This window comes from Alligator mississippiensis, chromosome 9, assembly GCF_030867095.1.
Source record: "Alligator mississippiensis isolate rAllMis1 chromosome 9, rAllMis1, whole genome shotgun sequence".
Taxonomy (NCBI): domain Eukaryota; kingdom Metazoa; phylum Chordata; order Crocodylia; family Alligatoridae; genus Alligator; species Alligator mississippiensis.
This window is the reverse complement of record NC_081832.1, coordinates 57447797-57475431: the sequence shown is the minus strand read 5'-3', so window position 1 is coordinate 57475431 and position 27635 is coordinate 57447797. Positions and strand designations below refer to the sequence as shown.

General features: G+C 42.9%; 1 protein-coding gene across 2 annotated transcripts in view; it reads left to right on the top strand.

The window, feature by feature from the left end:
• GABRG2 (gamma-aminobutyric acid type A receptor subunit gamma2) overlaps nucleotides 1-27635 on the top strand; it is a 121170-nt gene that overhangs the window by 29928 nt on the left and 63607 nt on the right. For both annotated transcript variants that reach the window (XM_006274647.4, XM_019478345.2), the window contains exons 2-6: nucleotides 14050-14198; nucleotides 17684-17751; nucleotides 21820-22040; nucleotides 26567-26649; nucleotides 27387-27524. In XM_006274647.4, the coding sequence (XP_006274709.2) occupies nucleotides 14050-14198; nucleotides 17684-17751; nucleotides 21820-22040; nucleotides 26567-26649; nucleotides 27387-27524 (659 nt within the window). The remainder of the gene's footprint in view (nucleotides 1-14049; nucleotides 14199-17683; nucleotides 17752-21819; nucleotides 22041-26566; nucleotides 26650-27386; nucleotides 27525-27635) is intronic.

The window sequence follows — 27635 nt, the reverse complement described above, 5'->3', positions numbered from 1 at the left end:
TATGCTTTGTGGGCTTAGGTCAAATTTATTCTGCGTTTCTGTTCCTGTGGTTTAGTTGTGAGTCTTTCTATATTTCTTTCAAGCCTGACCTCCTTGAGTCATGAGGCTGCCTGGGAATGTCATGTTTGTTTATGTATTCATTACATTTAAGTAGTACATTTCTAGTTCTTAGTCTTGTGAAAAAAAGTTTAAACATATATGTCTCAAAAAGCAGAAAGGAAGTAAAAGGACTCTAATGATTTTTAAAGCACTCTCTTCTCTCTTTCTTAAAATGTTTTAAACAACTAACCAAATATTTAAAAGCTTGATATGGGAATACTACTTTACTATAACACCTTTATATTTTCAAGGACACATGTTCACTTATTTGAATAAATGACACTATTTTCTTTACTACAAGGAGATAAATTTTAATATTAGCCAAAGAAATTCATATTGAACAATCTTAACATTCGTATGTGTAATTAGTGTAAATCTCTTTGTCTAGAATGTAGTTTTCTTAAAAGGATTACTTATTAATGGGGAATAGGTCAGTGCAATATCAAGGAAATGCAGGACCAACAAAAACTCAGATATCATGGAGATGAACACAACAGATCACTTAGAGGCAAACCTCATAGAAGTTCCCCCATCATCTTCTTTGTTCCTTAATATTGTCTTTTGACAATGTTTTCATCGTTTTTTTCAACAGAACTCTAAGTGAGTCACTTCTGGCAATTGATCATCAGTGTTCCACTGTAAGGTTTTAAATATCTTATTTTGTCCTTTTCAACAGAGCTTCTATTCTATTAGCCATTTAGGTTTTTAATTTGATGATTCTGCCATGATTTTGCAAAGTGCATTGGTATTTTTGTTGAATTTTAAAATTAATAGAATAATGCAAGGTATGATATTTTGGTCACTAGCAATTTACCTAGAAAGTATACTTTCGAGAAAAATCCTGCTTTAGCAAGTATCTACATCTTTCCTGTCTCTTTTGGTGTTAGGATGTTTGCTATGAATATCCCTAAATGTGATGCTTTAATCTTCATAGCACTGAAGAAAGAAACATTATTGTTTTCTTTTCTAGTATTTTAATATTAGATTTACAAGATTTGTTGCTGAGTAGTTTATTCTCCTCCCTAGCAGAAACTCACAGTATGCATGACATGATTGTGTGAGTTACTGTGGGAATTAGTTTAATGGTGCTGGAAAAGATTAATCTCTTAATGTGACTAGCTGGAGTGCATGGCGGTTACTACTTAGAAATTAATGGAATAGTAACTATTAGCTGTGTCAAGTTAATCTGCCCCAGTTGCAAAGTATTATCTTTACCAAATAGTGAGGATTTGAGATCATAGTTTTCTCTGATTTAAGAAAAAAAATCACAAATTCTCTGATAATGACCCCCCACCCCTCAATCCACAATTAAAGTGAAATGTCACTCATAGGCAGAGGGAGAAAAAATGTTGGGGGGGGGGGGTGAGCGTGTACGCACATGGACACACACGCCCTCCCCCCCGTGGGAAAGCCTTACAGAGAAGGGGCAGGGGTCAGGAGGGAGGGAGCCGAGCCAGGCTCGGGGCTGGATCCCACTGTCCCCGTGTGTCTGCCCCTTCCCCCTTGCCTGGGTTCATTGCCCAGCACCAGTGCCAGTATCCCCCATGCCAACAAATCCACTGCCCCCCAGACCCTCACCAGCCATGACTGCCTCCCTGCCCCAGCCCTGGCCCCTGGCCCTGCATCACCCAGGGGGGCCCGGGCCAGGGCCAGGCTCATCTATGCCATTAGGCTAAAGGGGATGGAGGCCCCAGGACCCCTGTGCCTGCCCCGGCAGGCCCTGCGTGGGCAGGGAGGGGGTGGGAAGAAGCTTTGGCTTGTCTGGGGGCCATGGGGAGAGGTGATGGCTTCCGCTGCTGCACACGTCCCAGGAGGCACGGGGGGGGGGTGCATGTCCCTGGATCTGCACAGCGCAGGTAGGGCAGGTTGCTGCTGCAGGCTGGGGCCAGGGTAGTGCCAGGCTGTTACCAGTGGGCGGGGAGCTGTACTGCACTTCGGGTGGTACTCAATGGAACTGGGACTAACCCACCTCACTGCCCAGCCCACCCAGTGGCAGAACCCACATGGTGCTATGCTGCACCACTTTCAAAGCAATGGTAGCAAGGTGCGGAGGCAGAAAGAAGATCCCAGCCCTCAGCTGCAGCCTGTTTTTGCCCTGTGCACAGATCGGGGGTCCATGTGCCCCCTCCTTGGCTCCTTTGCACTGTGCCGCTGGACAAGCTGCTGGGGTTTGATTATTCCATGACCTGGCTGGGGCCCTATTCACATTGAATGGGGCCCCGTCCAGGCTGGGTCATGGGACAATACCCACAGTTCAGGAGGGAGTGGGGCAGGGGCAGGGGTGAATGGTTCTGCCCCACTCCCTCCTGCATTGTGAGGGGGTCTCAATCTGCACCCCCAATTCCGAGCAGCCATAAAGTAGATGGAAAGAAACTTACCTGCCTACAATCCTGGCTGTGCAGGGTATCTGAGTGTGCACACCTCCCCCCCCACCCCCGATGAAGAGGCAGTGGCTTGATATATATATAAAATGTATCAATTGAACACAATGTTTTATTGATCTATTTACAATTTTAAAGCCATTTGGAAGCCTACCAGTACCTCAATCACCCCAGTAAAATACATTCTAAGTACCTATACATTTGATATTTGATTTTGCTTTTAACATGGAAAATCAGAGCTTCCCCTCCCCTCTTAGTTCACCAGGATGCAAGTCCCGGCACTTCACTCCCAAGCAACAGCCCGCAAGCCCTGCTGGTGCCTCTAATTCCCCACCCACAATCCCCTAGCCCTACTGTTGCTCCTAGCCCTCTACCCACAGCCCCCTTCCTCCTAGCCTTGCCAGAGGCTACAGGGCCAGAGCTACAGGGCCAGGAACCCAGGTCCACAGACCCCTGCCTCCTGTAGCAGTGCCTGAGCCCTAGGTGCTGCCCATGGGAGGTGGCAGCTGCTGAAGCCCAACTGCAGAGCCCAGCTCCCCTCCTCCATAGGTGGCATGGCCAAAGCCAAGCCTGTGGGGGACCAGGTGTGGGCTTTCAACTGTGGGCTTGGACAGGGGCGGAGGCTGGCTCCTGCTGCTGCACACACTCCCAGGGGAGCAGGTGGAAATGTGCTCCACAGGTCTCCATGTTGGGTGGAGGCGGGTGCAGAGGCAGGCTTTCCACTGTGGGCTTGGGCTCCCTGACCTACTGGCCTCCCCCTGGGGCCTCCACAGATCAGTGGGTGAAGCAGGGAAGAACAGGGCTGAGCAGGGAAGCTCCTTGCTGCTACAAGCCCACGTTGCCCTAGCAACATACCCCTGGCCTGCTCTGGAGCAGTGGGGGTGGTGGTGCAGGGTTGTTCCCCTCACTGCTGTCTGGTGGGGGAGGTCTATTTTCTTTTTAAATTATATTATTGCATTTATCCTAGAAGAAATTTAAAAATATCACATCATCTAAGAGGTGACATTAACACCCTGACAAAAGTATTAAGAATAGACCTCACCTTTTTTTATAAGTAGTCCTATTGGTTAAAACAGGACTACTTCCCATATCATTTCTTTAAATAGGTGTGCAGAAATTCAGGTAGCCTGTTGGGGAGATGCTTTAACTGTGGCACTTTATACAAAGCACCATGAGTTAGAGCACCATTGAACTCAGCAGGCTTTCACCTCTTAGAAGTGGGGTGGGGTGCTCAGAGCCTGCCTTCACTGGCCCAAGCCAGCAGAGGGGGGCACTCCAGCATCCCCCCAGGAGGCTTCTGAACTGCCCCTCCCCCCAGTCCTGCCCACCTACCAACTAGCAACTGTCATTAGTGGTTGGGCTGAAAGAGGGGAGGGATGCTGGTCTTGGGGGGAGCTGGGCCAGGAATCCCTTCCCCACATTCCCTGCATGAGCATCTTGACAACAGCAGAGGTTGCCTCACCCAGACCTGGGGTGGTGACGGGGTGTGGTGGGGGGGACACCAAAATCTCCTTGCCTCATGGGCCCAGCCCAGCTAGCCCTGCTGGGATCTTAGGGGAAGCTAGTCTTGACTCACCAGGAGTGGGCTCTGTTTTCCTTCCTTTCAGGAGTGGCAGTCTCTGTGGTTGTCAAGATACTTACATGGGGGGTGGGATAAGGGAGCTCCCTCACCACACATGCTCCCCCCCACCCCAGCTACTCCTTCTGGGGTTTTGTGGGAAGCCGAGCTGGACCTGTATGGTGGCTGGGGCTCCCTTCTCTTCCTTGCCTCCCACATGAGTGTCTTGACAGTGGCAGCAGAGCTGAGGCAAGGGAGAAAAACAGAGGCCCCCCCAGCTTGGTTCCCCTGTAAGACCTCAGCAGGGGTAGCTGGGCTGGACCTGTGTGGTGGGGAGCTCTGTTTCTCTCCCCCACTTGCCTCATAGGCCTGTGTAAAGTGGCTAGTATTTGCTTTGGATTCAGATTTGGCCGATTAGGGAGACAGCGATTCAATTTGGTGATTTGAATCACTGTCCCGAATCGATTCAGCCAAATCTGATTTGGAGATTTGGCTGCTGCTGAATCAACTGAATCTCTGAATCACACAGGCCCTATCCCCTGTCCTGTCTGGCCTCATCTCCCAGCTCTTTGGAACAAAAAAGCCCCCACTCACCGGCTCCCACCCAGCATGGGGCATGCAGTGCAGGGGCGGATTCACTCCTCCACCCCCCATCTGCTCAGGGAGGAGATAGAGGTTTTTCACTCCTCTCTGTGACAGCCCTGGTGGTGGGGTGAGGCTGGGCTGGTGCTCACCCAAGCAAAGTGTAACTTCTGTACACACCTGGGGACAGAGACCACCTTTTTGTTACATGAGTTACAGTGCTGGGGCTTATCACACTAGTAATAAATAGCATCTCATACTAATTCTAATGGTAATGACAAGTAGTCATACTAATAAGTATAAGTATTAGTGCAACATAGATAGTATGGTCTAGCAGATAGGGCACTACCATGAGACTTAAAGAATGTAAGCTCCTTAGTTTTAAGTGCTTATAGCAATGGTCATAACTTGGCCCACAGTTTTTTATTAACATGTTTTCCTGTTGAATGAGTTTTGATATAGTTAAAATAGCTTTAGTAATCAACTAAAATTCTACAAATATGGATACCTTGCCAGATATACTGTAATCTCCTGCAAAAGTTCCTTTCTCTACCCACTTGCATGTCTCACTATCCTCACTGGGAACTTGCCTCAGATGCCCCTATTATCATCATGAATAATGTATGACAGGCAGATAGGAATATTTTTTTATGAATACCAGAGAATAGTTCAGCTCAACTGTTCATTAAACAGCATTGTTAAGTAAGACAGAAGGCTTTGTTTAAATTCTTGTAAGTGAGGAAGAAAACATCAGTGCTTTAAGTGAAAGATTTACTCTGTGTGTGAGTTGTCTATTAAATAACTGCTTCAGGCTCTATGGCTTTTATGGCCTGCTTGGTATAAAAGATTAGATTGTCAAAAAACTCCAACCAACCAAACTAGAAAATGTTTTTTACTGGAGTTGAACTAATTAGTTAGTGGCTGTCCAGTACTGATACAAGTTTTCTCTTCAGGCACTACATGACCACTCAGGTTTCTCTTTGCAAAAAGTAATGGATATAGCTGGCAGATTCCTCCAGGGAAGGCTGACTCCTGTTTGATGTTTCTTTAATGGAAAACCTTAAAATGGTCAAAATCAGTTGATATTCAAATACAAATAAATAAATCTAGGGACAGATCCACAGCTAAGGGGTAAGTCAGCATATCTCACCTAAAATCATTTGAATAATATGAATTTATACCATCTACATATGTGGCCCCTCAGGTGTGGGGGTGGATATAATGCTGCTTCTAACAAATGAGTGACCTTCTAAAACATAAACCAAACTGCCTGTGAAGTACTTTCTTATGAACAGGGATCCTGGTTTTCCTGATTAAAAAAAAAAATAAAAAAATCACAAATTCTCTGATAAAAAGTCCAAAATTCATGATAAAAGTTAAAGGCCCTCCATGGACCACTCCCCTGGTCATGCTAGTGCCTCTCACTCCTCCCCCCCCGCTCCCCACAGTCTCCCAATCCTGTTTGCACCCCTTACTCCCCCCACGATAGCCCCCCTCAGCCTCCTACCTGCAGGCACAGGCACAGATACACAGACAAACACACATACAGACATACACATACACACCAGCAGGTAGGTGTGTGTAGGGGGATGGGGGGAAAGTAAGGAGGTGGGGGGAAAATTGAAAATGGGGGAGGAGTACATCACAGGAAGGGAGCGGGGGTGAGGGCAGTGATGCCCCTCTGCAGGCCACACATGTGCTGCCTGGCTGTGGAGGGGAGAAGCTCACACGTGGTGGCTGCCACCACACCACCACTGCTGGGGGGGGGGAAGCTGGCTGGGGGATGAGGATGTGTTGGGGGAAGACATGGAGTGCCTGCCAGCTGGCAGGCACTCCTGGTGGGGCTTTCCCCAACACTCTCTTCCCTCATCCTGGGCAGGCAGGTGGGCAGGTAGGGAGAGGGTGGGGGGAAAACAGAGTGCACCCTGGAGTGCAGGGGTGGAGGGGTGAGGGGCAGTACCAGCCCCCTGCCTCAGCTCTCTCTGTGCCCACTCCCAGCAGCAGGGCCGGGGGGGGGGCAGGGCAGCAGTGCCTCTCTGCAGGCCACACACATGCTGCCTGGCTGGGGAGGAGAAGGAGCTCACACGTGGTAGCCACGGCCACCAGTGCACCACCGCCACTGCACCTCATGCCGCTATCCTGCGGCCGGTGGCAGGAAAGCCTCATGGGACATGGGGTGTGGTAGAGGTCCACTCCCCCCCAGCTGGGCAAGCATGTGCAGTTCTCAGAGGGGAACCGCTGCTCTTGCACCCCCCGGCCCTGCTCTGGGCAAGTGGTGCAGGGCCAGCAGCGGTGGTGCAGTGGTGCTGGCATGCAGCGGCTTCTGCTGCCACCACACTTCCACTGCCTCTGGTGGCTGACACTGCACCACTGCTGGCAGCTGCCCCCACACTGCACCTCCGCTCATGTGGTGGTGGCTGCCAGCACCACTGCACTGCTGCCATGCCCCACGCCGCTTGCCCACAGCAGGGGTGAGGGCAGCACTGCCCTTCTGCAGGCCACACATGCTTGTTTGGCTGGGGGGGAGCTAGCACGTGATAGCTGCCACCACACCACTGCACCCTGCATCCCATGTGGCTTTCCTGCCACCAGCCGCAGGCAAGCAGCGTGAGGTGCGGTGGTGGCAGTGGCTTCCACATGCGAGCTCCCCCTCCCGCCTGGCCAGGCAGCACATTTGTGGCCTACAGAGGGACCCTGCTGCTCTCGCCCCCCAGCACTGCTCCTGGGAGCAGGCACAGAGAGAGCTGAGGTGGAGAACCGGCAGTGCCTTTCACCCCTCTGCCACTACACCCCGGGGTGTGCTCTGTTCCTTCCCTCTCCCTGGGCTAAGGGAGGGGAAAGTGCTGGGAAAAGCCCCACCAGGAGTGCTTGCCATCTGGCAGGCACTTCATGTCTTCCCCCAACACATCCTCATTCCCTCAGCCCCCAGCCAGCTTCCCTCCTAGCCCTGCCCCACAACCCCGAAGCCCCACTTACTTCCAGGAACAAAATAGACTGATTCTTCTCCTGCAGCAGCCTCCGGCAAGCGATTGCATCAGGTCCTGCCCTTTCCCCATCTCCCTTCCCCTCCAGGCAGGGCTTTCCCCTTTTGCAAACAGCATGTGCAGGCTGAAACTCAGCCAGCCTGCAGAGCTCTTTGCAAAAGGGGAAAATCTATGGGTTTCCCTGTTAAAAGGGAAAACCCATGTTTTCTCCAATTAAAATGGGAAATCCCTGCTTAGGTACCTCTAATTCATATTAGTAAGGAGTTACTGTCCAGTCTTCTGAGAGACTTCTTGTGTGAGTAATTACTCAATAATGGAAGTAAGAAATTTTCAGTCTGGTCCAAAGTAGATGCCATAATGATTATTACTGATCGTGATTTATATAAAAAGGTTGCATCTTGCTTTTCACATGCTAGGGATAGCTAGTAAGAAATATTGGGACTGATTTTTTCTTTAAACACATCAAATTTTCTCTGAGTTGATGATTACAATGGAAGAGCAAGCCTAATAAAATGTTTTATTGAAGCTATTTCTCTTTATGATATTTAGTGTTATCGTGGAAGCAATAAGAAACTGCAGTGATAAGCACTGTATCATAATATGAACTAAAGCCCAATAGTATAAAATATATAATCAAGGGGCATGTTTACATGTGCACCCTTAAGGCAATGTAAGGCTAAAACGTCACATTAGTTGTCATATTTAAGGTGCATTAAGGACAGGTCGACATGTGCCCATGATTAATCTGCCTTAAATACTGCGACTCAGGGAAATCTGTCACTAAATGTTATACCTGCATAAAACAGGGACCAAATTTAGGCCCCATTAGTTAAGTTGTAACCCATGTGTAGATGTTATATGGCACCTTAACAGTGTGTTGGCTGCTCCGGCCTCAGTCTATTCCACAGGTCCACGCATTGCCATCAGGAAGAAAAATATCAGCTGGTGTTGCTGCCACTAGCAGCTCTCCCATCCTCTGCCTCACTACAGATTTGCAATACAGCTCCTGTAGCGATTGGATGCCTCGCTGCCTTCCCAGGACTCAGGCACCCTTAGAAGCCAGCCCTGGGGCTCCTGCCTGTGGCAGCAGGTGGGCTGGGACTGCATCTGACCCCAGCACCCAGCATAGCTTTCCCTTCTCTGACCGGCTCTGTCTTGGGCAAACACCCGGCTTCCCTGCTAGACACAGCCTGTGACAGAGGTGGCAGCTCCTTGGGGCTCTGCTTGGCTCAGCCCAGGGTGCCAAGCCCCTACCCAAATTGCACCCATTTTAGATTAATTTTAGATTACTATCCATATTGAACAATAAGAAAAGCAGAGACACAGAAGCGTTGAAGTAAAAAAAAAAAAAAAAAAAAAAAAAAGAGACAGAACTGGGAATAGATTCCAAATTTGTGGACTGATCTACTTCTGCTCTGAGCTTTGGTCACTTTTTAATAAATCTAAATAAATAAAACAAATATGCAACTCATAGTGTTGTGTTGTCACATGAGGCTTCTTGTGCTCTAAATTCATATACTCTCTGATCTAAGTTAATAAATAATTATTAATTGAGAGCAATTTTCAGCTTCAAAGTGCTTTGCAAAAATGCATATCAGAAACTTGACTCACAACATGAGTCTCGAGTTACAAAAAGAATCAAGCAAGCTTGCACATAAATAACTTTATGAGCTTGACAAGTCAGAGAGGAGTACAAAAGTTTTCAGGACCAAATTCTGAGGTTCAGATTGACCCCTTTAGTCACATTCTACAGCACCTTAATGCCAAAGGACTTCCACTGATTTCAAATGCTCTGTTCAGCATGAAGGGGACCAGAATCTGACCTATGACAATATTAGTAGTATTCCTATGTTTTCTTATGAGAAAAGAAATGGAAAGAGAGAAAGGGTAAGAGTAACTGATGCAGCTTGGATTCAAACTCAGAACTTCTGCCTCAAACCAGTAGATATATATATTTGAATATATATACACCTTCAAACCAAACCTTTATACATATGTAAACCTATGGTCTGTATATACATATACAGACAGAACATGGGTTCATATACCTGTCTTTGTTATATTAAATATTATACTGTAAAATATGCAACAATGTAAGTCTATACATTCATTTGGTTTACCATTTGAGTACTCAGTCTGAAGCCTCTGCCATTCATTGGGATACAAGTATAATACCAGTCTTCAGAGGACAGCTTTACCAGATTTGTTTCAGGACACTAACATTACTTGGAAGACAGGGCAGCCTGTTTTTGATAACGTGGCCTCAGAGAGTCTTAAGGATATGAATGAGGCTTCAGTCTCAACCTTAAAGAGCAGTAATGGCATTTGGACAGTTAATACCTTGAACATCAGATTGGGATAATTCTTTTGGTTGTTCAGGTACTGTTGTACATAAGTTTGCATAGACAGATTTGTATACTATAAATTACATATACTACCATATGATTCCTTCTTATTCCTTGTAGGATTTTGTGCCCTTTCTTTCCAGATATTAGACTATTTCCCAAATGAATGAAATGTTTACACTTTTCTAGGTTTGGAATGCCAAAACACCCAGACATGGCAGCTAATGTAGGGTTAATAGACACTCTCTGTAAGGAGCAGATTGCTCTGTGACTCCTGCAAACCATCATTAGACAGGCAACAACCATCAGTACTAGTGAGCTCCCACTCAACAACATTGTCTGTGGACTTAAGAAAAAGTCTCCAGAGTGGTAGAAAACAGGGTACATTTCTATCTTTAACATAAAGTCTGATCCTGAGAAGTGCTGAACGTCTGCTGAAAATTTGAAAAGGTAACAAATATTACAGTCCACAGTATCTCTCAGGACCAGTTCATTGACAATACATGTTGTCGGTATTGCAGTGAGTCGTTCTCAAGTTATTTTTTAAAAGAAGCATATAATCATTATGAACAATATAGTTAGTCCCTTACTGTAAATAATAGAGGATCTGATCACGTTATGGTAGGTTTGCCAACAAGCACACAATAAGAGCAACTCTTGGCCTAATAAGCTTTAACCTAATTAGATAGAAAATTATTTCTGATATTTTGGGAAACCTTATGGCTTCTTTACTTTTTGTTACCAGTTGTGTCTCCTCCCTGTTTCATTTCTTCATAGGATTAGATATATTTGCTTTATTCAAACATTGATAATAATTTCTTATTTTTAATCCCTGACCTTTTAAAACAGCATGAATATACTTCATATCTTAACATAAAGATCAGCAGCATTAAGCATACATTTGAACTTAAAAATATGAAATTATCATATTTTGACTATATAAGTGACAAGGAGAAAAGGAGATTGTAGAAAGCTGTGTTAGTTATTAAATGTTGAAAATATTTTTTTTTAAATCCAGAATTTGTAAAAGTTCCCCATGTGTTTAGAACATTGTCCATTTTATTTATAAAATTATCTCTGGAGCTAGATGAACTTCTGTCTTATTTAAATAGGAAAGTATCATATTAAAGAAAACTCAGTTTAGAGACATCAGAATTCTTCTTTGGTATAAACTTGAGCTTTCTGGAATGAATATTCCATGTTTGCAGAAAGTTTGTGGCCTGAGCATATACTCAACCTAAAGGCAGGTTCTGCTTGAAAAATAGTTTTATGGGGTTCCATGAACTGATTTGGAGTTTTATTTAGGTGTTTTAAAAATATTATTTCCACATTACATTGGTTCAGTTTACAAGTACAAAGACTGGTTGTTTTTTTTTCTGAGTAGCCATTATTACTTAGTCTGATATTTGAAATGCCACCTTCTGTCTTACACAGTATCACCTGCAATACTATTATGTGAGTTAATTCTTATAAAACAGTATTTTCTGGACCAACATTTCTATGGTAGGTATCTAAGCAGAAAGGACCTAAACCTCTCATAACTGCTGGCTCTGCAGTTTTTCAAATTGCAAGTGATACAACAATGAACAGCTGTGATTATAAAAACGTCTTTTTTATATAGCTGTTTTCAGACTTGGATCCAATTTTTTTTTTCTTGTTTTGTGTCCAGTATTGATTAAACCAAGGTCAGACCCAACCAGCATGGACTAAACCATGGCCAGACCCATGTATCAGGAGCATGATTTTAAGTTGACTATTGCTTCTAAAATGTACATTGCATTTCCAATAATAAACTTTAGCACTGGTGGTCTAGAGAATACTTTTAAAATGTACTATTATATTACAGGCCAGATTTATAAGATTATGTTCTGCATTGTCATATATCTACTTAATACATCCAAAAATCTACATTTTGAAGATATATATGAAAGATCTTAAACAAAGCAAGAAAAATCAACAAATTGAAATAGAAACATCTACGTGGTATAATATCCTGATTTATGTTTAGTCTTAAAACAATGACTATTAGAACATAATTAGTGAAGAGTCATTGTTAAAATTATGAGTCAGGTTCATCATTTCTCTCTCCTACTGCTGTGCTCTGCTCTGGTGATGACTATCTGTAAATGCCACTTTACTGGATTTAAGTCATCTTGCACTACCAGGGCATTGCAAACCAGCCAGCATGAAACCTGCAAATCCAACCTGTAACGTCTTCTCTGAACCAAGCTTTATCCTTTTAGACCATTAAGGATTTCATTCTGTTTGTCATGAAGGATCAATCTAATCAAGAACACAAGATTTTACACTTGTTCACTTCTTTCATGTTCAGAAATACATTTCACAAGTGAAAGGATATATTTTATGTTCAGTTTCCATTTAATTTAGGAAAAGAGATCATTGGACCTCAGAAGAAGAATTTGTAATGGATTACACACTAGGGAACATGATAGTCAATCAATTAGAGTTTCCATATATTTCACAAAGAGTTAGAACATGGAATCCAGTGCCCTACATTTGGAATAAAACTGTATGGGTTCTTACTTGACACAGGAAGGTAAGGTACCTTACTAAACAGTTGTTCCTTTGAAATGCAATTAGATCTTTGAAACTCCATGCAGTTGAATAAATCAGTATCCCTTACCAGCTTAATTATCTATGTACTGTTTGTCTGTATACAGCAGAGTGTTATGCAGCACAATGCCAATTAAAACTGATCCTTTGATCACCAATAAAACATTAAAGGTTCATTATCTGTAACTCTGTGTCTGAGAAGAAGAGGAAGGTTGGGTAGTACCTGTATAGCATTGACTGGAGGCTCAGGTTGTCTAAGGTCTAAGTAGTAATGGGGGTGGGGGTGGGGAGCGGGCAGGGGGAGGGAGGAGTGCAAGCATTGGTGGAGGAATGCATTTAATAGTGGAAGATAAGTGTTTAAAGATGTGTCATGTGCTCTCTCTACTTCAAACTTCCCAGTGTTAACTAGCATGCAAAATAAGCAGAGTGTTGACTCTAGACCACTGTTCCCAGGAACACTCACTCTGGGATGTATTGCATTGATTATATGACCTCTTGGTCCTGTCTTGTACTCAAAAGCCCAGGCTGCATTGCTTACTGAGATAGCCCAAATGCTTTCAACTCTCAATGGTTTCAAGCACAGGAGGCATTAGGTATCTCTTCAGTTCTTGGGAGGCATTAGGTATCTTTTCAGATTGAACTGGGAACGGGAGAGATGTGGTCTAGGTCACGGTAACTGGCTCTATGATCTCCATTTCTCCTTATTTACAAAAGAGTGTTCCATGTAGGGCACCACAAAAAAGTGAATATCTGGGGAAGACAGGGGAAGGGAAGAACTTACTGAAGTTTTGTGTTGCAGGACCCCCTCCAGCAGCTATTATTTTTTCAGGCCTCGGTAGCTGTATTTTCTTTTCTTCAGTATTTAGTTGGCTAGGTTTCATGTCATGTGAGTACAGCTTTGGAGACAGAGAAAAAATAGCAGATTATTTTTATTTCTGGTTAGGCACAGGCATAGGCCTGGGTTAGCAAAAGTGAAAATGAAAATTATAAGTAAAAATATGTGATGAGGTTTCCAATTGCAGAACCACCACAGGTTTGTTTAAATCTACAGAAGCTCCATGACTGTTTATTTGAACTATTTTAATTATTAGTCCCGTCAGTAATAGAATCCATCAAGTTATCTTCTCAAAGGGAAGTGACATAACAGCATTGTGCATGGACAACAAGATAGTTTGGTAGAATATTGCATAAGCTAAGTGACAACTAGATTTGTTTTATAATAAATCCTACTTCAGTCAGAAGCAGAAGATATAGCCATGTTAAAAGGGCAGAACCATCAATTCACCATAGAACAGATAGGAAACAATCTCTGCTTTACTGAAAAGGAAGTTCTCTACAGTCAGTGGTAACCTCAACTAATATGTTACATTCTAGATATAATACCCAAATGGGTTTGTACAATATTGCAGTACTGTTAAAAGAAGATTATTAATTCAGTGCATCTCCCTAAAGGGGCAATGTATGAATGTAACTGCAACATACAGACTTTTCATATGGATCTTTTCTCCAATATTTTTTCCTAACAGTTCTATCCAAAAGGGGGATGATGATTATGAAGATTATACAACTAATAAAACTTGGGTTTTGACTCCCAAAGTCCATGAGAGTGACGTCACTCTTATTTTAAATGGTTTGCTTGAGGGATATGACAACAAGCTGCGGCCTGATATAGGAGGTGTGTAAATTTTTTAACCTACTTTAGCCTGAATTTGGGGGGAAGTGGGGCAAAAAGATAATTCTTATTTGCTATTGTTTTGGAAGCTGAATCCCCCAGATAAGATGCAAACAAAATAAAACACAGTGGCCATGTCTACACAAGACTCTGACTGCACAGCAGCTTCTTATTACTGTGCAGTAGCATTGTGTGGCACAAAACATGATGCAATGCTACCGAGCAGTAGTTATGAGCTCCTGCTCAGTCAGTATCACCAGGAAGCTGTTCGGGGATGCTACTGTGCAGTAATGTCGACTACTGTGTGGTCATTTAGTACTTCTTATGCAAATACTAAATGACTGTGCATAAACAACTGCGCAGTCAGAGTCTCCAGTAGATACGGCCAGTAAATCTTAATTTTGTTCAGAGTCCTATCTGAGCAAGAACTCTGTGCTTGTGGCTAAAGTTTTAAAACATGGGCATATATGGTAGGTCATTAGATCCACAGCAAGACATATACATTTAACTGTCCTCATTTGTAGAAGTGAGGAATATTTACAAATTCTATTTGTGAAAGCAGCAGGATCTCAACAACATTGACTTACTTTCATATTTAAATGCCCACATAAGAAATTAGCACTTAACTTTTCAGTATTTAGTTTTGGAAATGTTAGCATTTATTTATATGGATATATAATATAATTATAGTGTTATAAATACTAGAACCAGAGGGAGAGGAAAGTAAGTATAAATATAGGAGAACTTATATATAGGCCAGATCCTCATGATGTGGAAGTCAGTGGCTCTAAAATCATTTTCATTAGCTGGGCTCTTACTCATATTAGTTTCAGATAAGCTTTGAAAAGCAGAGGAGTACCTGAAGAAGCAGAGCAGTGTATAACTTATTTTCCATATCCTAAAGCTGTGGGAGAGAATATAATGACATTACAGAAAGGAGTAAAGAGAATCCATGAACAAGAGCAAAGGGAAGCAGAGAGGAGAGAGGTCTATGTAGTTGGCTAGTTCAAACAAGTCAGTAGAGAGGTTTAAAATCAACTAGGACAATTTTCAATTTCAATGAAAATTATTATGAGGGCCTATGTAATTAACACTCAGTGATAGTATATGCATATGGATCATAAAGTTAGGAGAGGATTTTCCTATGGTACACATGAACAGAAATGCTATTTGGCTTCTTGTTCCAATCCAAAAGTTAAGGAATTAAAAAGAATGAATAATTCATAAAAAGACATCTGGAAAGATTGGTTCAGTTTTAGGCAGGGGTACCTAGGAGTAATGTGGTCAGTATGAGGGAATATAATTGTTTTTCATGCCTGTTTTACAAGCTTCAAATACTGTTGCAATTTTGGTGTCAAGGGGCACATCTACATATGCAATTAAGGTGCATGAATAAACTCTGGATTTTAGTGCTCTGGAGTTTATTGCTTCTGGGCACTGCATCTGTGTATGCACCTGGAGTGCAGCACATCGAGCAAGGTCAGCCTGCCAGCTTGGGGCTTCTCCCCCTGGCTCAATGTACTGCAGAGGGACTGACTGGGGCATGAAGGTGCTTCATTGTGGGGCTAGCTGCCAGGCCAGCTGGAGCAGCATTTACATGTGCTGCTGCAGAGTTTTTTGCTCCGCAGTAGGATAGTACTTGTATTTACAAGTACTATTTTGCTGTAGAGTTAATTAATCTAATCCAGCCTAATAGGGATGCACATGTAGATGTGTGATGCCAACTGTGCAGCTAATTAGCCAAGTGCACAGTAAACATCTTGTGTAGATGTGCCCAAGAAGTTGTTGTTTATTAGAGCTGTGCGATGCTTCGGTCCCTGATTCGATTCGGTGGAGATTCAGCCCGATTCAGTGGCTGAATCTCTGAATCTGAATTGAATCAGGAGACCCTTTAATCTCTCCAAATAGAATTGGAACCATCTGAATCAATTCAGAGAGATTCAGAAAGATTCAGCGATTTGGACATAGACACAACTTTAAATGTTTTTTTCTACATACCTCAAGGTACCAGGTGACTCACGAATGCTGAGCTGCTGGGGCAAATGAAGCATCCGACAGAAGCACAAGGGGCTCCCCAGTGTGCTCAGCAGCAGACCCAGAAGTGGACCAGAAGCACTTCCAGTCCACTTCCGGGTCCACCAGGGAGCATGTGGGGGGCCACCTGTGTCCCCCCAGCTCAGCAACTGGTGCCTTCTGGGTCTGGGGGGGGGGGCACCCGTGGCTGCCTGCTGAGCTGGGGAAGCATGGGACTCCCCACAGCATGCTCCCTGGTAGACCCAGAAGTGGACCAGAAGTACTTCTGGTCCACTTCCAGGTTTGCTGTTGAGCTTGCAGGGCCCCCCCCCCCCCGCGCTCCTGTGGGACGCTCCATCTGCCCCACCATTGCAGCATTCACGAGCTGTGCCCAGTACCTCAAAGTATATAGAAAAAACATTTAAAGCTGTATCTATGGCCGAATCACTGATTCTCCAAATCAGCATCAAATCTTCAGATTTAGATTTGGCTGAATCGAATCGGGGACAGTGATCCGAATCAATGAATCAAATTACTGTTCTCGATTCAAGCCAAATTCAAATCTGAATTGAATATGGCCTGTTTTGCACACCCCTACTGTTTATCTTCAGCCCTAACTTCAGGCTATGCCAGTTACGTGCCTTTGGTCTTATAATATGAATAAGCAATGTAATATGTCATAAAAAGAATTTGAAAAATGTATTCTCTCAAATAGTGCTCACAGATAAATTATTTTTTTGCAACCATTCCTTCAGACGCTCCATACAAATATGCATGCACAATCTCATGCTGACCTGACTTATACTATAGTGAGGCCACTGGCTTTGAGAGTTATTAATTACATGTGTCTACACCCCAGTTAGTGTGTGGACTATCATATATACCACAGACAGGGCGCATCTACACAAGATGTTTAGTGTAGAGCTGCATAATTAGCTCCTCAATAAAGTCTCAGTGTCTACACATCTGTTAGGTTGCAGGAAACTAGTTAACTCTACCCTAGATTTGTACTTGTAAATACAAGTACTAGCCTATGGTGGTGTTCTTTAGTACACAACAGTGCTCATGTAGGCACTGACTGGGCTGGCTGGGCTATGACAGTGCTTCAGTGTGTGGGGCTGCCTGCCAGTTAGCCCCACACTGAAACACTCTTGTGCCCCAGCCAGCCCCTCCACAGCATGTTGAGCTAGGTCAGAGCAGCTCCGGGCTGGCAGGCTGACCCGCCCAGGCTCTCTAGCAGCCAGGGCTCTTCTGACCCTGCTCAACATGCTGCCATCCCAGATGCATGTGTAATTGTGGTGCCTGGGAGCAATAAACTCTGGTGTGATATGTGCTGGAGTTTATTGCTCCACGTTAATAGCATGTATAGATACACCCACTCACAAATACCTATGAGATACTCTAGACACAATTGCCTTATGCATGTTGGATGTTGACTTTTATTTGTATTACTGATTCTTTTACTTTCCTTCTAGTGAAGCCAACAGTAATTCACACTGACATGTATGTAAACAGCATTGGTCCGGTGAATGCTATCAATATGGTAGGTAAATTTTGTTACATTATTTGTTCAGCATGTTTCATTTGATGCATGTAATAAACCTTTATATGTGCAAAACTGTATCAATTTTAATATTTTGGCATTGCAGTATACACTTATTTTAATAATTTTTTATATCATTGCTATTGAGGGGTGGGTAGGTCATGGCTGTGTGGGAAGGTGGAAATGGATCTTAGCTTTACATTAAGAATAATGTTGATAACTTTACAGCACAGGTTTTACAACATTATGTCCATCATGGAAGGCTTGAAAGACTAAGATTAGAACATGCTAAACATTCAGGGGGCGGGTATCAGCATTTTGATAATCTTCATATCTCACAAACAAGAGCCTGTGTAAAATAGATATTGTACAATTTGTGTCAGAATTGAAGTAGTATTATAAAGGCAATTTACATATGTCTGCGTGTGCAAAAGTAGAAGATAGGCCTGTGGATAGCCTCTGGGTAAAGGTCAGAGGGAAGAGCACTGTTGGGTGTCACTGTGGGTGGATGATAGGTGGACAAGGCTTTCTTCAAATAAGTAATGGAAGATTTCAAGTCCTGGACTTGGTTCTTATGTGGGACTTTAATTGTTGGGGTATCTGCTGGAAGGAAAACAGCAGTGCACAAGCAGGCAAGCAAATTCTTGGAGTGTACCGGGGATAAGTTTTTGATACAGATGGTAGAGAGGCCAACTAAGGGGAGAAGCTGTTCTTGACTTACTGGGCACAAACAGGGAAGAATTGGTTGAGGATGTGAAGGTGGAAGGTAACTTGAATGACAATAAGCATGAAATGATAGCATTCAATATCCTAATGGGAGGAACAAAGGAAAGCAGCAGAACAAGGACACTGTTCTTCAGAAAAGCAGACTTTGACAAACTCAGGGAACTGGTGGGTAGGATTTCCTGGAAGGCAAGTCTGAGGGGAAGAGGAGTACAGGATAATGTGGAAGACAATCTAGTTATGGATGATTCTGAGAAGGCCAAAGTATTTAATGCCATTTTTGCTTCATTTTTCACAAGTAGGGGCAGCAGCCAGTTGATAAATGCAGTTGTCAGCTAAGATAGGGAAGAAGATAAACAGCCTAGAGTAATTCCAGAACAGGCTAGGGACTACTTGGAGAAGCTAGATGCTTTCTAGTCATCAGGGCTGGACAGGGTACACCCTAAGATACTGAAATAATTATCTGGGGGTAGTTTTTGAGTCACTGGTTATCCTTTTTGAGAACTCATGGAGGTCAGGTGAGGTCCCTCATGAATGGAAAATGGAAAATACAATGCTCATCCTTAAGAAAGGGAATAAGGAGGATCTAGGGAGCTACAGACTAGTAAGCTTGACCTCTATACCCAGAAAAATCATGGAACAGGTCTTCAAGGAATCTGCTGCAAAAATGCCAAGAGGAGAAAAAGGTGACTAGGAGCAGCCAGCATAGATTTACCAGGAAAAGTCATGCCTGACTAAACTGATTTCCTTATATGATACACTGAGAGTCTCTGTGGCTGGAGGGAGAACAGCGATATACCTTGACTTTAGCAAGTTTTTGGTGCTGTTCCTCACAACGTTCTTATTAACAAGGTAAGGAAATACAGGCAAGATGAAAGTACTGGATGATGTATACATAACTGGTTAGATCATCATACTCAAAAAGTAGTCATCAATGTCTAAATGTTTAGTTGATGATCTCATTAATGGTCCAGAATGACCTGACTATGCTGGAGAAATCATCTGCTATCAATCATGTGAGATTCAAAAAGGACAAGTGCAAAGTCCTACAGTTGGGATGGAGGCACAAATACAGACTAAGGAATGACTTAGTGGGCTGCAGTACTGCAGAGAATTGAATTGCAGTACTGGGGGTTACAGTGAAGCATAGTTTGAATATATGCTAACAGTGTGCTCTTGCTGAAAAAAAAAAAAAAAGGCTAATAAAATACTTGGTTGTATTAACAAGAGCATCACTTGCAAATCACTTCCCCTCTGCTCAGCACTGGTGAGGCCTTGCCTGGAGTGCCGTATTCAGTTTTGTGTCCCATACTTCCAGAAGAATGTGGACAGTTTGGAAAAAGTCCAGCACAGAGCAACAAAAACAGTTTAGGGATCTGGGAGGCAAGACGAATTAGTGACATTTAGTCTGGAGAAGAGTAAATTGAGGCAGGATTGGCTTCAAATACCTGAAAAGTGATTAAAGAGAGGGTAAGGGTGCAGGCAGACAGAAGTGACAATTTTTGCCTGGCCACAGAAAACAGTTTAGAGCTACTACCAAACACAAGTGCATAGCTGCAAACAGCTTCAAAAATGGCCAATTGGGTGAAAATCTGACCCTTATTACATGAGGTATCAGATAAAGATGATTCAAAATATTTTCTCTTTTGTGACTTGTGTCTGCCAAGCTCCCAGCCTGTTGCTGTTTTCAGAATGGGAGGGGGAAAAAGGGAGCAGAGGGAGTTCAATCAGGGTTTTTTCAGCCCCCTCACATCCCACAGAGGGCAGGACAGGTATATTGCAGTCCCCCCAAGGTGGGGGGAGGGGAGGGCTCCAATTCACCCACCCTATCCCTCAGCAACATCTGGGGAGCCCCAAGCATGAGCTCCCTCTGCTTCCTTTTCCCCCTCCAATTCTGAAAACATCCAGCACTGGCAGAGAGCCTGGCCATTACTGTGGGAACCTGGCTGCAGGCTCCCAGCTGGCAGCTAGATTCCCCTCCCCGCCAGAACCAACAGTGAACTTCTGTTTGGTCCGAGGTAATGCTGTAACTCAGAATTCTTTACAAAAATTGTTCTGAGTTACACCTGGAAGCTGCACTTCTGTCTGCACCCAAAGATAGGTTTTTATCTGAGGCTGTAGGGGACAGGACTAGGAGCAATGGCCTCCATCTTCAGCAGAGGAAACTTAGGTTGGAAATTAGGAGTAATGTTTTGACTATGATCATGGTCAAGCATTGAAACAAGTTACCTAGAGAAATAGAATCTCCATGCTTGGAAACTTTCAAAAGCAGGTTACACAGACACTTGGCTGGGAGAGTTTAGTCATGGATGACTGAACAGAGAGCTGGACTAGATGTCTTTGTGATGTCCTTTCCAGTCTTATTTTCCTATGAAACTATACTACATGTATATAAAGAATGACCAAGTTCTGCAAGAGAATGAAACTCAGACACAGAGATGAATTTGGAAAGCTTAAATGTCATCAACTTGCAATTTGGGAAACCTGGATTGACTTTCTATCTAAATTATTAGAAATTTACCTGGATCCATTTAAATCATTTCAAGTCAAATAACCAATATTTAGGGATGATTCCTAGGATGTTTCAAGGAAGGCAAACAACCCGACTTAAATGGTTTACTCAGGGATGATGATGCCTTGAGCAGGGGGCTGGACCTTGTAGGAAGCCTTCCAACCCTACTTTTTTGTGATCTGATGAACCTATCATCTATCTTATTAATATTTCCTTAAGAGGAGATTTCTTTCCCAATACTCAGAGAAAACCTTAAAGTATCTGGAGAATATAGCTCAAATTATAAGTACATTCCAGTCTAGGCAGTGTGGGATAGAAGCAGTTGTATGTCCTGTGGGTGTTGTATTCAGCAAGCAGACAAGAAGAACACTCATGCTCATTGCCAAGGTATGATCTTCATAAAGAAGATGGGTTCAGGGAAAGGCAGGAAGAGGAGACTAGAGAACTGCTTGCCTACTTCTGTGAGGGCACTGGGATCAACTGTTCCCCAGACTGATCAAACATCACCCCCCTGCCTCCCTACTGCCTCCCATCTGAAATTTATTTGGTATGAAGTTAAGCACCATGACTTTAAAAAGATAAAGTCTTCAATTCAATTCGGATTCGGGTCAATTTGAAGTGCATTACTAATGAGGGGAAAAAAAAAAAATCAATCCCCAAATTGATCACATCCATTATTTTATTGGTGCTCATGTCAGGTCTTCTTAGCTTTATCTGAAAAAAAGTGCTTGGAGCAAATTTAAGACAAAGTTTTTTTCAAGTGAAGCTCGGATATGATCTATGGAATGCTACTTTTGACAATGTTTCATCAATATTTCTGGTTGATACAACAGGAGTATACAATCGATATATTTTTTGCCCAAACCTGGTATGACAGACGTCTGAAATTCAACAGTACTATAAAAGTGCTTCGGTTGAATAGCAACATGGTGGGAAAGATATGGATACCAGATACATTTTTCCGAAACTCCAAGAAGGCTGATGCTCATTGGATAACAACTCCCAATAGGATGCTCAGGATCTGGAACGATGGCAGGGTGCTATATACACTAAGGTATTCAAATTTGACTTTAAATTCAATTCCTTAAGTAAAGAAAACTGTGTTTATGCAAGACTAGCATAAATAGGAAATGCTTCCAAACTGATTTAAAATAATTTCTGATACAGAAACATAACTTAAGGCATATAGTAGCATAAAAGGTACTAAATAGAATAAGAGCTCCATTATTGTTGGGCACTATACAAACAAAGATAAAAAGATAGATTCTATTTAGAAGAGATTACCATTTAAAAATGTAAAGATTCTAAAATTATTCTACATAATCAAATTCTTTAAGATCTGAGGACCATTTCAAGCTACAAATTGTGGTTTTATAAGATGCAAATCTACATATTGAAAGAGAATATACCCATCGTGATTCTAATGAACAGATCTGAAACCTTAGATAAGAAAATCTTCAAGATGTTTGAAGAACTATGTGACTTACAAAAAGAGTTTTATTATGTAGTTATTTTACATTCATTATGCATATTTCAAGATGTGATAAAATAACGATTAACATAAAAATCTACTGCAAATCAAAGTTAGTCTGTTAAATCAGATCCTGATCTCCTTTTGAAATGTTAAATTGGACATCATACCTCAACCTACACTATTTTCGCTGTCTGAGCTTTACTACCTTTGTCTTCAAGCCACTCAGTTTCTCTCTTTAATGATTGGATTTTAACATGTAGTCAGTTGTGCTATGTTGTACGACAGGCACCAAAGGCTGTATTGAACCTTAGTGCCTGCCTTACTTTCAGGGTCTCATCCTGGTGTCTTACCTGCCATGCTTTGATGTTGAAGTAAAGTAGGGAGGTGGTCTTCAGAGGCCAGGGAGCTCAAGCTTCCTACCCTGCTCCTCCTTAGGCTCATCTTTGCCAGCTTTATTTAGAGGCTTGTCTCTGCCTCTGCCTTTGTACCTACTGCACAGCCCACAATTTCTCTGTCTTCATGGCTCCATTTCCATTGCCCAAATTGCCTTAAGGGCTGGAATTGTGGCCTCTGTCCTCCCTTATAACCACACCTATGCCTCACATGTATCACTAGGTATAAATCTGGAGAGAGACACCCAACACACCACTTGACCTCTCAGGACTTAAACACATCAGGGCTTTGGCCTTCTGGTCTTAGCCATCTTACTCTGGCTCTACCCCTCACCCCACATCCACTGCCTGGGACCTTGGCTCCTCAGCTGTAGTCTCACCCTCTTAGGCTTTGGGTTCCTCAGCCTTCTGGCCTTTCCTTCTGCCTTTTCAGGGTCTGGACCTGCTTACACAGGTTTTTTAACCTCAGGTTCTGATTCCCAATTTAGTTTCATCCTCTAGAAACAGTGGCACCTTTGCTCCAGGTGCTCCCTGCTGCCTCCAACCTCCCTTAACTGTTGTTTCCAGCCCTCTGGTTTTAAGCTTAGCCACAGGTATAAGCTAGCTGCATACACTAAAATTTACTTCCAGCCTAGGTCTGCCTCATACCAAAATGATAATGAATAAACTTAACAAAAATAACTTCACTTCAATGCCTAGTGTTACTGAGCTTCATCCAGTCGCCTGGAGTTCCTTTGCCATGGCAGGTCAGAGCTTCCGCAATGGTGCTATAGTTATGAAGCCTGTAGCCATTACCCCCTGGGTCACCTGACCCACTATTTCCCCATCAGGCCCATCAATCACAGCCCTGATTGCATTTTCCACACCTGGGGCAAGCAGCCATTTTTCTTAAAGGCCTCTCTGTTCCTAACAGATTCCTAACAGATTCTCCAGGGCTCTGGAGTCAGTTGGTTGCTTCCTGACTCTCTTTTTCAGTAATGGGGTAAAAGCCCCATTACCTGGGGTGACAAGGAAGCTGCTGGGGAATAGGTTCAGGTTAGAGATTAGGAGGCACTATTTCACTGTTAGGGTGGCTAGGATATGGAAACAACTTCCTAGGGAAGTGGTCCTCACTCCTACCTTGGGTAAATTCAAAAAGAGGTTGGACAAGCACCTGTCTGGGGTCGTGTGATCCCAGCGTGTGCTCCTGCCAGTGGTGGGAGATCAGACTAGATGATCTGTTCAGGTCCCTTCTGACCCCAAACTACTATGAAACCTGCTATTATATAGGAGTAATACTAGTAGGCTGCATCCAGACAAGCAGGGCTGTGCAGTATGTTGCACTGCAAACATGTCTGCAGTGCCACATATCGCACGTTTAGATGTTCTCCACACTGCAAGGGAGCACTGCCTGTGCATACACTGCTCTGCATTTTTTTTCCATGGGTTTTTTTTGACCCCTGCATATTTTTTTTTCCTTTTTTTTGACCCCTGCATATTCAGGGATCAACAAAACCTGCGGGGGGAAGCAGAGCAGTTCACACACAGGAAGCATATGCCACTCAAAAGTGGAGCTAGGCCACCTGGAGCCATGCTGTTGCTGCTGGCCAGGCTCTACATGACAGAATTGCCACTGCTGCAGGCCCAGGAGTCCCTCAGGACCCCAAGTAAGGCTGCTGGGGCCAGCCCAGGGCTGGCCCGAGCCTCCCCTACCCCACCCAGGGTAACTTGCTGCATGGCATGTTAGTTTCTGGGGACAATAGCAGCAGCGCAAGGTGCATCACTGCTACTTGTTCCCGGGAAAGCAAATATCCACACTCACCTGGATGCAGCCATAATGTTTATATTCTGATCTTAAATCCTAGTTTGAGTCCAAAGTGAAGTAGGATCACCTTATCTCAGATCCACGCTGAAAAAATCTATCACATACCTAGTGCTGCTGATCACTCTTGTGACAAATAACAAATCTCAAATGGTTTTCCAATCAAAATAATAAGCATCTCTGAATTTGTGAGGCTATGTCCTAGCTAACTAAAAGCAATCTAAAAGTAGACTGAGTCACTCAGATTTAAGCTTTATTGCATTCGTGAAAAATCCAATTGGGCTTATGCAAGCGAATGAAATTTAAATGTCCCCACAATGGAAAACAAATCAAAACTGTCACTGAACTTACTGACTAGGTAGCAAGTTCAAACTGTTTGAAACACAGGCACCAATGAAAAATCTATATTGAGAGCAGACAGTATCAATATCATGGACAGAGTGTTTTGCCTTCTTAGTATATTTGTGATGATTCTGAAGCAGAATTGATGAGGGGGAAGGAAAGGCAATATTCTGAGTACAAAGAATCAATGGATGTTTTCTGCTTTCATTTCAGTCACAGATAAAACTCTTATTTACTTCAAGGGCAGTGGGATCAGGTCCCTGATCATTAATGGATGGATTTAGCTGGTCAGGAAGATTAGTGGCCTTTACTCCCCATACCTTCTTTAGTCTCACACAGTAGAAACCAGAAGTCAGAAAATATAAACATACAAAACTCAGGAGGCAATACAAACTCATAGAGGGGCTAAGATGGACCAGCAAAGAAAGTTTTTACCAAAGATATTATGAGTTTCAATAGGAATTGCAGAAGGAGGAGAAGAAACCACAGGTAGTACTGCACTATGCAGTCCTTTTTGCTCCACTAGGCTTTTCAAGACTTCTTTCTTTCCCTACTGATTCCCTCTGATGTAAGTACCATGCAACACATTTCAGATTGTGGAGACTACATATAGGGTACTGACAGATATTAAGATCCCCGCTGTAATTCGTCTTTAGCAGGAGCTCGCTCTATTCCCCTGACCTTGGGGCTCCAATCCACCTGCCCCACCCTCCAGTGCTAGCTGGGCAACCCCCAGAATGAGCTCCCTCTGCTCCCTTCCCCTCCTCCCATTCCAAAGACAGTGTTACCACCACAGCTCAGCTGCATCAGCCGAGTCCTGCTCCCCACAGCACTGACAGATAATAATGACAGTGCTCCGCTTTTGAGTGCTTTCATCTGACACCTCATATAATGAAGGTTCAGATTTGTCTCCTGATTGGGCATTTTTAAAGCACTCTGAAGCTGTGCACTTCTGTCAGTGCATGGCTGTAGAGCACTTTCAGTGGCCAATTGTGCAATAAACTGTCATATCTGTCAATGCCACTGTCACATCTGTCAGGTCCCATTGAACGATAGCACTGAAGAGGTTAGTTTTCAATACACATTTTTAAACTCTTCAGTTTTTTAAACATTTGTTTTCCCTTGTAAAATACCTTTAAATAATACAAGATGGCATACTATGACCAGTTATACTGGTACTGGTATTGGGATGACCCGCATAGTTCACTCCTGACTTTGCAACTCATGAATAATACTGTCATCTGATGCCACACCACAAAGCACATTCTTTTGTCAGCAGCAAATACATGTATATAGAGTGTGCTTAGTACAATTAAAAAGGCAAGATGTACTGCTCAGAAATGTCCATGTATAGCAACCAGCGTCCTATAGCTGTAATAGGAAAATGAATAGAATAGATAAATCTTGATGTTTTAATTATGCTCACTGTACACAGTGTAAGTGTAGAATGTTATGTATTGTATATGTTAGACAATACAATGTTTTGTGCTCCGCTGTAGATTTCAGTAGAAATTTTAATAGCATGCTTTGTACATTCTGATATTAAATCCTTGTCATCTCTTTCTTCCTAGATTGACGATAGATGCTGAGTGTCAGTTACAGTTACACAATTTCCCAATGGATGAACATTCCTGCCCACTGGAATTTTCAAGCTGTAAGCAGTACACTCAAAACTACCTATACAACTCAAAAAATCATCTATGTTAACTTGATTTATATTTATATAGCTGAGTTATAATAGTCATAGTTAGATTTTAAATCAGTGTAAATCAGCATAGATGTGTTGTCTTCAGTTTGATTAAAAGCAGGTGATCAGAACCTTATTTTAGAAATGTGTACATTCTATAGATGCACCGATAAAAATATTTCCTGAGAACAGTATGTGTTCTGTGACACACAGCATGTATAAGAAAAGTTATATATTCATAATGCTTATTTTATGCCTTCTACTTGGCATCATGAGTGTTACATTGTATTAAAACCTTGTAAAGTTCTCATACTGGTTGTATATGGATGTCACTCCCCATACAACAGTTGAAGTCAGGGGCACTTGGTCGCTGAGAAATCGGATAACCAATGCTCTACTAATGTCAATAGAAATTTTTTCCACTGACCTCAGTACAGCCATAGCTTTCAGTCTAGATCTTTCAGATTGGGAAGCAAAAACCAATAAACTCAAAACCTAACTTTAGAAAAAAAAAGACTCAATTCCAGATTAAATGCAATAACATATGGATTTATATAAATGGTAATAATAAAGAATAATAGCAAACATTTCCACTAGCACATACTTTTCCATATTTTTCTGGATAAATAAAAAATGACATTTTTCACAAATGTAAATGACAGCTAATTGAAATGATTGTAAAACTGTATTTGATTCACTTGAAGATGGCTACCCAAGAGAAGAGATTATTTACCAGTGGAAGCGCAGTTCAGTGGAAGTTGGAGACACCAGATCTTGGAGGCTCTACCAATTTTCATTTGTTGGACTGAGAAACACTACAGAAGTGGTGAAGACAACGTCGGGTAAGATCAGCAACTTTTTCTATTTGGTTTTCATTCATAGTATCTTTGTGATATTTAAAAATAAGATATCTGATTATCTAGAACTCAGCACTGACAATTTGTAGAACACAT